Source organism: Schistocerca americana, chromosome 5 (assembly GCF_021461395.2).
Source record: "Schistocerca americana isolate TAMUIC-IGC-003095 chromosome 5, iqSchAmer2.1, whole genome shotgun sequence".
NCBI classification, from domain to species: domain Eukaryota; kingdom Metazoa; phylum Arthropoda; class Insecta; order Orthoptera; family Acrididae; genus Schistocerca; species Schistocerca americana.
This window is the reverse complement of record NC_060123.1, coordinates 98,798,558-98,811,404: the sequence shown is the minus strand read 5'-3', so window position 1 is coordinate 98,811,404 and position 12,847 is coordinate 98,798,558. Positions and strand designations below refer to the sequence as shown.

The 12,847-nt window shown below is 37.2% G+C and overlaps 1 protein-coding gene across 1 annotated transcript in view; it reads left to right on the top strand.

The window, feature by feature from the left end:
* Window positions 1-12,847, top strand: part of LOC124616219 (synaptic vesicle glycoprotein 2B-like) — a 277,727-nt gene that overhangs the window by 155,228 nt on the left and 109,652 nt on the right. Inside the window, exon 5 of the mRNA XM_047144521.1 lies at window positions 5,260-5,381. Within this exon, the coding sequence (XP_047000477.1) occupies window positions 5,260-5,381 (122 nt within the window). The remainder of the gene's footprint in view (window positions 1-5,259; window positions 5,382-12,847) is intronic.

The following is a 12,847-nucleotide window of genomic DNA, read 5'->3' as shown; positions in this document are numbered from 1 at the left end:
TTCCAAGACGTTCTATTGAAATTCACCATATATAACAATGACCTACAAAATAATTACAGTTATGTAATACACACTAACATATACTAACTAAGTTATACATATTGTTTGTATGGTACTTTGTAAATGATCAAAAGCATGATTCATCATAAATCTTATTTTTGGAAAATACTGTTGATAGTTGTAATAGGTTATACTGGTATTGTAGCGATACCACCCATGATTCCGAACAGAAAAACAAAATGGGTTCATAAATTCTAAATATCAGTGTTGGTTATTATTCTTGTGTATATTAACAATAAATTATGCAAACCACTTACGTTTAGCAATATTAACAACAGATATATAGATATTTATTCCACTTGATATCAACAGCCACAGGCGTAGGTACTCACTAGTAACGCACACTTCAGAACAACTGCTAAGAGAACAGTAACCATGAAATTTATGACGTAGTTCCAAGAAACACCACTAGATGGCACCTGCTGGCAGCTACTGAACGTGGTAGGCAGCCAATACCACTATGCTGAAAAGACACAGAAGCTTATAAGATGGTGGTATTGTAAGAATACCAATGCGGAGCAAAGGGTTAAGGAAAGAAACCTACATTTATAACATTTTCAGACATAAAGAAAGCTTTTGACAATTTATTGAAAGAGTAAGCCGCCATTTAACTGTGTATTACTATATTTATCTTTTATACTGTCCAGATTTCAGTTTTTATGCCATTATCAGGTAGAATGCTAAAAGATGTTAGACCATTATTAAGTCATATCTGTTAGGGCAGTTAGCACTGTACTTGATAATAGCATAAAAGCTGAAATTTGGATAATACAAAAGGTAAATATAATAATACATACTCAAGTGGAAGTTTACTCTTTAAAATATATTGCATGACTGGCACAATACCATCAAAAAGCTATTACAGTGTTGATTGGAATGCTCTCTTTGAAATTCTGAAGGTAGCCAGGTAAAATACAGAGGGCAAAAGACTATTTGCAACTTGTACAGAAACCTGGTGGTAGTTATAAAGAGTTGTGGGGCATGAAAGGGAAGCAGTGGTCGAGGAAAGGAGTGAGACATGTCTGTATAGCCTATCCCCAGTGTTATTCAATCTGTACATTGAGCAAACAGTAAGGAAAACAAAAGAAAAATTTTGAATAGGAATTAAAGTTCAGGGGAGAAGAAATAAAAATTTTGAGGAATGCCGATGACGTTATAATTCTGTCAGAGACAGCAAAGGACTTGGGAGAGCAGTTGAATGAAATGAATAGCCTTTTGAAAGGAGGATATAAGATGAACATCAACAAAAGCAAAACAATGATAGTGATAAGCAGTCAAATTAAATCAGGTGATGCTGAGAAAATTAGATTGTGAAAAGAGACACTTAAAGTATTGATAAGTTTTGTTGTTTTGGGCAGCAAATACCTAATGATGGCCAATGTAAGAGAGGATATAAAATGGAGACTGGCAATGGTAAGAAAAATGTCTCTGAGGAAAAGAGATTTGTTAACATCGAATATAGATTTGTGTTTGGAAAACTTTTCTGAAAGTATTTTCATGGAGTGTAGCCAAGTGTGTAAATGAAACACAGACAATAAACAGTTTGGACAAGAAAATAATAGAAGCTTTTGAAATGTGGTGCTACTGAAGAACGCCGAAGATTAGGTGTGTAGATTGCGTAACCAATCAGGAGGTACTCAATAGAACAGGGGAGGAAAAAAATTTGTGGCACAACCTGATTAGAAGAAGGGATCAGTTGATAAGAGACATTCTGAGACATCTGAGGGATCACCAATTTAATAATGAAGCAAAGTGTAGTCTGAAGAAATTGTAGAGAGAAACCAACAGATGAATACAGTAATCAGACTCAGAAGGATGTAAGTTGTAGTCATTATTCAGAGATGAAGTGGCTTGCACAATAAGAGTATCACGGAAAGCTGCATCAAATCCATCTTTGGACAGAAGGTCACAACACAATGTGCCATTTCGTTATTTTTATCCTTTAACATTAATGTTAGAGGGTCATATCTTTGTAGTTGCAGTAAATATTTTGCAGTAATTCTCTGAGTTTGTTTTCTTGTCATTTGTTTCTATCATTAGAAGTATATCTTTTGATAATTGTGTTTAACCCTCATTATTTTTTGGGTTATCTTTCATTGTTCTCTGAGTTCCAAGTGTAATTCGCCTATTTTATAACTCTGATACCTTAAGCATCATGGAGAGCTGCATCAAACCAGTCTCAGGACTGAAGACCACAACAACAACCTTAAGCAGGCTTGGTGTCTACCCATTACTGTTTTATCACAGTGATCATTCCACCATCAGCATTTTCTCCTTGGATCTATTGGGGCTTCTTGTTCAGCTATTTGTTTAACTGAGGAGCTATTTCCTCTAGATCATCTGTTTTTTTATATTCCTTGTTTGTTATTCATATTTCTTGTTGTTTATTACTTTATGAAGTTTATATGTTCTCTTCTTTTTGAGTTGGGATTTTTTTTTGGTCAGTGGGAGTGGGATGAATTTAATTTTTATTTTTGTTGTGTAATGATCCAATTCAGTATCTGTCTCTCTGAGAGCTATCACGTTGTTGATTTCCCTGTGATAATTTTTATCCATACGGACATTGTCCAGTTGTCATTCTCCTTTTTTCCAGTGTGGGTATTTCCAAGATTTGAGCTTATTTGATCTTCTCTTGATGAATGTTGACTTTGAAATCACGTCATTGTTTCTTCAGAACTTCACCAGTCTCTCACTATTACTGTTTGATCTTGTTTGTTCTGTGTTCTTGTTTGTGCTGGCAATTTTCCTAGTATGTCTCTATAACTCCTTTCTCTTCCTACCTGGCCATTAAAATCTCCACTTAAAATTTTTGGTGTGAGTTTTATTTGTGTTTGTCATCGTCTAGTCTAAAAGCTAAAATCCATCCACATCTTTTCCGTGTTCCATCTTTTTATTTTTATCATTAGTTGGAGCATAGACTTTTATTTTTGCATATTTTTATTTGCAAATTTTACAGTTGTTGTTGATAGCCAGGGAGATTGTAGATAAATTCTTTTACAAATTCAATTATTTTGAGACTGACGAGAAACTCCATTCTGAAATGTGGACATTGCTTCATTAGCCTTTTCCCTGTTATTCCCCATCTTTGTGATTCCACTGGTTTCTGATCAGTTTCTCATTTCTTTGAATTTCATTTATCAGAATTCATTTGTGGCTCATTTTGTCTGCCAAAATTTTGAGTTTCTGTGGCTGTATAATGTAATTGATGTTGTGTGTTGCTATGTTATCTTTCCTGTCTTGAGTCTAAATTTTGATCTTCTGTCAGTGTTGGGTATCTTCAGATGCTCCAACTCATCTGAGTTCTCTCTCAAATCACTACAGTGGATTTTTCCTTAAAAGATTTCAAATTTTGTCTTTTAAAAGTAATCAACCTCGCACAGAGCAAGCTTTTAGCTACAGCTATGGTTTTTAGCCATAGAGGTCATTATGTGTTTGGTCCATCAGAGCTGTTTTATTTCGCTCAAGTATGCTGGCAAGCCAGGGAGGATTCCCCCTATCCACTACCCACGGCAACATAATAAGTTCGCTTATGATTAACATATATGTTCTTTGTTGATTAAGTGCAAAGTTGTTTGATTCATATGAGACAAAGATAGTCGTTCACAAAGTATATGAGGTGTGCTCAAAAAATTCCGGAACTTTGTCCACAAAATTTTTCTGCTCTTATCTTTTACTTATTGTGCATGGTCTCCTTTGAAAAACTCTCCTTCACAATTGATACACTGCTCCCAGTGCACCTCAGGAAGCACCAGTGCCACTTCCAGAAGCAGTCTTGGTACACCTCTTGCTGGATTGCTTGAAATGCTATCTGTGAATTTTCTTCTATCTCATCTGTGGTTGCAAATCTTTGACCTTTCAACTCTGAAAATAAAAAAAAAAGTCTGCAGGATCCAGAACTGGAGAATATGGAGGATGAGGCTGCACAGTAATTTTGTTTTTCGTGCAATAGTCACACACCAAGGGGGATGAATGTGTGGATAGATGATCGTGATGCAAGAGTCATGAATTGTCTCGCCACATTTTAGGCTGGTTCCTCCTCACATTTTCTTGCAGGCATTGTAACATGTTCTGATATTACCATTGATCAGCAGATTGTTCGAGTGGCACAAATTCATGATGATGTTCCAGACATGAGCATCATTGGTAGATGTCAAAGAGTGTCCTGAACGAGGGTCATCTTTATCTTCCATCCAGCCATGTGAACCATTTGTAACATTGAGTACTGCTTAAGCACTTTCTGAATCATTTGGTGCATTCCTGTCAAGGGTTCCTTGAGTTTCACACAAAATTTAATGCAGACGCATTGCTCCTCTAACTCTGCTATCTCGAGATTCGCAAACTGCGCATCACAGTGTTCTATCAGTATAGTGCTGAACAATAACCAACAGATATACAACAATGAAACTTCTGGCAGTTACACATTAAACACAGGCATATGAATGGATGCCAACCACATTTCACTCCAACACACCATTGGCACAAAATTACCAGTCTTCTGAATTTTTTGAACAGACCTTGTATCACATACATACAAATTAGTTTAGATAAAATGAAGTGCTGGCACCCACTGGTATTGAAGGGTCCCTAAGATGCATTAGATTTCATTATATCACAATAGCCACCGAATAACATTATATGGAAAAAATGTGCTTCATGCTGGGCTGAAGCTATCCAATGCCCTTCCTAAAAAATCTCACAACCCTTCCTACTACAAAATTAAAAGACCAACTTCAAACAGTTTTAACAGAAAATCAATGTTATTCTCTAGGTGAGTTCTTTGTCTTCATGAGAAATAAATATAAAATCCTACTTTTTAAATATCTCATACTCATAGTATTAGGTAATGATGATAAAAAATTGTAACATTGTTTCTTATATTAATGAATGTAAAATGTACCAAAATGTGCAGTTTATTGTCAAACTCAAAACTTTAGTTCATAATTTGTACTCTTCAGTATTCTTACCCGATGTATTGGGAAGAATAATCTAGATGAAGTTCTAAAATTGTATAATTCTGGGAAGTGTCTTGATTGTTTAACATTGAGTAAATATTTTATTATTATTATTAAGATTGTGAGGATACTTATCATGAACACTGTTTTGACATCATCGATAAATATGGATTTTATGTGAAAATATTTGTTAAAATAATACCATCCACTTCAAGTAATCAATGATTTTTTAAAATCTCCTCTGCAGACTTTGTGGACCAAACTCCATACAGAAAACTTTTATATCCGAATTTCATTGCCTGAAGTACAGAACTGTAATAATGATACTATCAGGATTTTTGTATGCAATTGCAACAATCATTATTCCAGGTAAGATTAATAATGATGTTCAAATACTATTTTATTTGTTTATTTCTAAACAGTCGATAAACTGTATGTCAACATAATGGCAGAAAGAGTATTAAAACATTTCTCTCTTACATCTCTCTCTCTCTCTCTCTCTCTCTCTCTCTTTCTTTCTCTTTGTCTCTCAAATTCATACCTGTAACCATCAAAACCAGAAAACTGAATGTATGAAGCATGAGAGAGAGAGTGAGAGAGAGGGGGGGGGGGGGGGGGGTGGCAGTGATGTAGGGTTGAGACAAGGGAAATAGCTAGAGAGAAAGGTTTAGTTTACAAAACATGATGCACACTACAGCATCATGGTCACAATAGTTGTGTCAATATACGTTTTTCTCAGATGAGGGTAGGGGCTGATGTCAGTTAAGTCCAGGGAGATACCAGGCACGGATAATGTGCGAGAACATTTTAAGCAACCAAATGGTAGAGCTTGCAGTTAACTAAAATTTGGCATTTGCTATTCATGCGTTGATTACCTGCCATTCCGATCTGGAACAGTGCACAGCGACTGCGCCACACCTGATGCATATTATGGCTGCTTTCACTTGTGGTGTGACCTTTGATCAGGCAGGATATACCTGTGAATGGATTGCAGAAGGAGATGGTGTAGGGACAGGTCTTATAGGTTTTTTCTTTATTTCCTCACTAGAATGCAGAATATGTCATTACCTCTTATTATCTTATGAATGGTTGAGGTATGAGATTTTCCACCTAATAATGCAAAAAAAAAAAAAAAAAAAAAAATTGTTTTATTTTTGAGATACAAGGTTTTCATTCTGATCTGACAACATGTTTAGTGGGCAATGAAGCACATCTTGGGAGGAAGCTTATAGGAATTTGGGTGGAATGTCCTTTGCCTCAGGCTGTGGGTAGAGAACTAATAAATTATGAGACAGAATTGCTGGCCTGTACTTAACTTCAAGAGGTAATGCTATATACAATAGCAAAAGCAAGAACACTCCCCAAGTTTTTGGAATTATTAATTACTTCCTCAGGAAGCTGAGAGGAATAAACTAGGAAAAGTTAAAAAGGAAGGGTAGGTCAATCAGACCTCAGAATGAGAGGGGTATGTAGTGAGAACTAGAGTAGACAAACATGCTGAGAAAGAGACAAATGAAGCCTTGTTTTCAGGGCCTAGTTGTTGCTCCATGATAAGGGGAGAAAGTTTAGCAGTTGGTTCATAGCTGTCAGGATTTTAGGTGTCAGTGGAAGAAATGGCGTGAGAAATCAGTTTCTATACTAATTCTGTAGGATATTTTCTCTCTGTTAAGACTGAGAAGGGTGCCAACCCCTCATAATTTGCACTACAAGGACTAAGGGAGGCAGTGCAGGGGAAAGGCACTGGACTTGTATTTGGTAAGGCAACAGACCCAATCCCTCTCTGGCCATTAAGATTTAGATTTTTCTTGGAGTCTTCAGAGGATCAGAGATCAGCTTATAATAAGATAACTTATTGAGATGAGAAGGATTAGATGAGGCAGTTGTGGGAGTAGATGTTTAGTTTCTAGAGGAAAGAGCAGAGTCTGCCCTTGAAACGGTCCCAAAAAATAAAGCTGTCATCAATGAATCTGAAACAGACACGGAGTTTAAGGTGTTGAATCGGTAGGACCTTTCTATGTGGCCCATAAACAATTTCCTTAGGAAGGTGCCACAGATACATTGCCAACCTGTAGAAGTGCCTTGGGAACACACGAGGAAACTTCCAGTACCAACCTGTTCAAAGACTGCTTAGACGAATCCTTCAAATACATCCATTTCCTTAAACCTCTTTTCTAGCTCACATTTGTCAATATTAAAAGAAAAATGAAATGTTTTGTAATACCTGTGTAATGCATGTTTTTCATATCTTTGTCATATTTGTACAATTTAATCTTTGGACAGTAGAACATAGGGTGCTCGTCTTTGTCACAAAACTGAACCTGTGTGTGTGTGTGTGTGTGTGTGTGTGTGTGTGTGTGTGTGTGTGTGTGTGCGAGTGCGTATGTGCGTGCATGTGTGTAATGGTTATCTATGAGGAACGACCTTTTTGTTAATCTTATGCACTTTGTAGTCTGTTTTCAATAAATAATCTTAACAGGTTATGGGCCCAGACCCCTTGTGAACAGACGCGAAGTAAACATGAATTTGCCCGTTGTTTGTGTGTTCAAGGAAAATGGCAGCCAGCATTCTTGATTACAAAATACATGTGGAAAAAATTGAAGCACTCGAAGACTGAGTAAAGTGGAAGTGGCACATGTTGATGCTGTTGTGAGCATATGCGCTTGAAGAAATTGTAAGCAGAATGTAAAAATGTCCTGAATTTAAGCACAGTGTGACTGCGGAGAAAAATGTGGCACATCAGCAGTGGTTGAAAGATGATGCAAAAGCAGCAAGTTTACTAGCAAGTGTATTAGGAAAATCCGTTGCCGAGCTCATGTTAACATGCACCCATGCAAGTGAAATTTGGGATAAGTTACATACAAGACTTGAACGAAGCAGTATACAAAGTCTGAACATGTTAATAGAAGCATTTTTTCATGTTCAACATGATGCCAAAGAGGACGTTAGCACATGCATCTCGAAACTGCAGAAGCTTTTCATGGATTTGAATGATGAATTGCGCATGTACAATGAAAATGTTTTGTCTGAAAGAATTTTAAATGGCCGAATTCTCTCCACAGTAGGACCTGTGGGACACAATTCCGTCTGGAAATCAAAGTGTGAACTTTTTGATTAAAAAATTGTGCACAATTGAAATGTGAGATCAAAGTATGGTTGAATCAGCTGTTTGTTACACCTTGTTGTTGTATTAAAAAAAATCAATGAAACAAAAGTGACAATAATGGTAGTGAAAAATTGAAAAAGAAGATTGACTGTGTGAAATGAAGATTTCCTTGTCACAAATGTGGGCAGATAGGCCACTGGGCAGCAGAGTCTCCAACGAAAAAGACAGATAACACTGGCATCAATCATTCTGAAAAGACAATGGAAAAGAATGTTGCATTTTTGTCACGTTTGTAGTGTTCAGTCAAAAACTATGTTGGAATTGACAGTTGGTTCTGTGACAATGGTGTCACAAATCACATTGCTGCAAATAAACAATATTTTATGTCATATACAAAATTTGCCATTCTTGAAAAGATTTCTGTTGGGAAAAGAGGTGTGAGCATGTTGGCTCATGAATGGGGACCTGTGAAAATTCAAGTGCAGTTGAATAATGTCAGAAAAATCAATGAATTGAAAGGTGTACTTTATGTTCCTGAAGTGAGTGCTCACTTTTTCTCTGTCAAAGCAGCTGCACGAAAAGGTTTTTGCTCTAACTTGATGACAAAAGTGTCAAAATTGAAGACAAAGTGACTGGGCAAACAATGATGACTGGTCACATCAGCCACAGTCTCTATGTTCTCAAAATACATGTTGTTAAACCAGTACAGCCAGCTCAAGTGCATTTAGTGACATGGTCAGACATGCTGCAAGTTTACCATGAAAGATTTGGTCATCAACACAAACAACATGCATCTTGAAGAACATGAACATCAGTGTGGATGGGTGCAAAGAAGATTTCTGTGATGGATGTGCACTCGGAAAAATGCATAAACTACCATTCAGGAACAGAATGAGACAACTAATGGTTACAGGTGAGCAACTCCATGCTGACATAAATGGACCTATGTCTACAGAGTCTCTAGAAAAAGCTTGCTATTACATATATTTCAAAGATGATTTTAGCAAGTTCCATAAAATTTTCTTTCATAAGCAGAAAAGTGAAGTCAGCACAGTCCTGGAACAGTTCTTGAATGAAGCCAAGACAAATGACCATGTTGTCAAACAGTTCAGGTGCGATGGAGGTAGAGAGTTCAATAACAAGAAAGTCTTGGAATTACAGGCAAGCAGAGGCATAGAGCATTGCATCACTCCACCTTACACACCACAGCAAAATGGTGTTGCAGAAAAAGAAAACCACACTGTTGCGGCATGTGCATGTTCCCTGTAGAATCCCAGTAAATTGACAAAGGAACTGTGGGCAGAAGCATACAATACAGCTGCGTATCTTTAAACTGCACTGGGGAGTCCTCTACTGAAAACAAACCTCCATAAGAACTGTGGTATGGATGGCCAGTAGGCAACCTGGATCATCTGAGAATCTTTGGAACAGAATGTTATGTGCATGTGAATAAGAATTTTCATTCAAAATTTGACGACAAGGCTGTGCTTGGACATCTGGTGGGGTACGTGAATGACAGAGGTGGCTTTAGGGTCTGGATTCCATCTCAAAGAAAAGTTGTACTAAGACATGATGTAAAATTCAAGCCTGAAGTTGTATGCAATCTGCACACCAGTGCTGCTGAATTTGAAGCTGCTGGTGAAGACACTGTTCAAGAGAGTCAGCCTAATCAGACTTCTGATGAGGAAAAGGAATCAGAAGCTGTCAGCCATGGCAAGAGAACAGAAAGAGTATATGAAGTGGAAGAAGACTTGGAGACAACATCAAGTTCTGGAGGAGGTAATAAGAAGGAAGAAGATTTGGGTATGGTATCAAGTTCTGGAGAAAGCAAAGTTTTCAGTAAGAAACAAAGAAGCAAATGCGAGAAGAAAAAACCAGAATGGATGACCAGTGGAGATTATGTGTACATGATTGGAACTCCTATCATTAGGGACAAGTATCCAAGCTCATATGCAAAAGTTTTGCAGTCTAGAAATAAAAATCAGTGCTTGAGGCCATTCATGAAGAATTAAAGTCCCTGAAAGAGAATAATACTTGTATATTAGTTGAGCATCCAAGTGGTGTACTGATTTTGCAAAATCGATGTGTCTTACAGAAGAAAACTGCAGAAAATGGGAAAATTTGCTTCAAGGGTTGACTTGTGGCCACAGGATATGTACAAAAACAAGGAATTGACTATGATGAAACGTTCAGCCCTGTCATGCATTATGATACAACTCAAACTCTGTTGGTAGTGACTACTGCAGAGAAATTGAAATTCAACCAGTTTGATGTCAAAACAGCTTTTCTAAATGGTGTTCTTTTCTAACTGATGTTCTCAAAGAAGATGTATACATGGAACAACCTAAAGGTTTTGAATATGGTACTGGGTGTGTTCACTGAAGAAAAGTCTGTATGGTCTCAAACAGGTACCACATTGTTGGAACAAATGCTTCCTACACTTCATGATGAAGGCTGGATTTAAAAACAGTGATGCTGATCCATGTCTCTTCTACTGTTGGAGCAACAAGAACTGTCTATATGTTGAAATTTATGTTGATGATGGTTTAGTTTGTGGATAGCAACAGAGCAGATATTGAAGAGTTCATGAAAATGTTGAAGCTGGAGTTTAATACAGCTAGAGTGTCTCTAAACAACTTTTTGGGTATAAAGATACAGCAAAATGAAGGTGGGTCAATAGCAGTGAACCAAAAAGACTAGACAAAGGAAATTCTGAAAAGATTTGGAATAGCTGAGTCTAATGGAGTTTCTACCTCAATTGGACATGAAGAAAATAATGTCAAAGAGAAGATCACACGCAAAGAGGCAGTGGGTTGACTGATGTATTTGACTAGTCTCACATCCAGACATTGCTTTTGCAGTGAACAAAACAGCTAGAGTGATGGGAGATCCTACAGTTCGAGATTGGAATCAAGTAAAATGAATTTTTAGGTACTTGAAGAATACAGTGGACTGTGGAATTAAGTACAACAACAAAGAGAGGTTCAAAGTCTACAGTGGTGCTGATTATGCTGGTGACAAGGACATAAGATGTTCAGTGACAAGTATCATTGCAACTATCAGGTATGGGCCTGTATCAGGGACCAATCAATTACAAAATATAGTTGCAGCATTTACTATGGAAGCAGAAATAATATCAGCCAGTGAAGGAGCAAAGGAGCTAATCTGGTTAAAAAGGCTGTTGTATAAATTGATTGGAACTACAAAACAAGTGAAACCTCCTACAGTGTATGTTGACAATGCCAGTATAGTAAAACTGTCCAAAAATCCAACATATCATCTAAAATCAAAGCACAGAGAAGTCTGTCACTTCTATGTTAGGGAAAGATTTTTGAATGGGGATCTTGAATTAGAACACATTGACAGGACCAACCAGTTAGCTGATCTACTAACCAAGCTGCTGGAAAGGGTTCAGCTCAAGATGTTGCATGAAAGAATTGGAGTGCAGAAGATTAAATCTATGTGAAATTCAGTATTTACTTTTTATTTTTCTTTGGAGGATGTGTCAATATTAAAAGAAACATGAAATGTATTGTAATATCTGTATAATGTGAGTTTTTCGTATCTTTGTCATATGTATACAGTTCAATCTTTGGACTGTAGAACAGAAGGTGCTCATCTTTGTCACAAAACTGAACCTGTGTGTGTGTGTGTGTGTGTGTGTGTGTGTGTGTGTGTGTGTGTGTGTGTGTGTGTAACAGTTATCTGTGAGGAACCACATTTTTGTAAATCTTATGCACTTCGTAGTCTGTTTTCAATAAACAATCTTACTAAGATTCACTGATGACATCCTCAATTCATCCACAGTGATCAGCCATGAAAGGAGCTAATCTGGCTTTGTTTGGCTTATATCTCCTGAACCTCAACACCTGTTTCCAAATTTGCTTTATCTGATTATTCTTAGCTTAGTTAACTGTCTCCCAGGATGATTATCTTTACTCCACTGATGGCTCCATAAAAATTTTTGTCCTTGTGAAATGCACCAGCTACTGACAGTATTTCCACTTTGACAGATGTCACTCTTTCAATATGAAGAACTCCCTCCATTACAACTTTGGAACTCATGTGCACCAGAAATGGAATGGGAAGCAGGACTTACATAAATGCCAGAATCTTTACATACATGCAGTATCTTCTGCAGTTAGTAGAGGAAAATATTTAATACAGCATTTCTTCACTTGACATCCTCAATTCATCCACAGTGATCAGCCATGGACTGATACTATCCATTTCTCTCTACATGACCTATGCCTTGGGAAACTCAGATACATCCTTCACAGGACTTTAACTATTCCTTGTGTTCTCAGACAAGTTGTAACCTACTCAAAATCCCACCCTCATCTCCCATAGTGACATTCCATTATCCACCCACTTTATGGAATATCATAGTCTGTCCATACAGTATATTATCCATGCTCCTAGTCTTGCATCACATGGTTTATTCCCCTCTGGATTATCCATGTAGAAGTGTTTTCCACATCCATCCACCACCACCTACTATTGAAGTCCTATCACAGGCGTTTCATGTGTGATCAAAGGTAGGATCACAGGCAGAAACAGCCATTATATATGCATTTGCACTGCACTACACTTGAGCTGTTCACCCACAGAAATATCCATCACCACCTATTGATAACCATTCATTTGCAGAAGATACATACTACACCACTAATGACTGCAGTAGCTGCTTCAGTACCAGTACTGTTTGGATTCTCATCTCCTCCACTAGTTC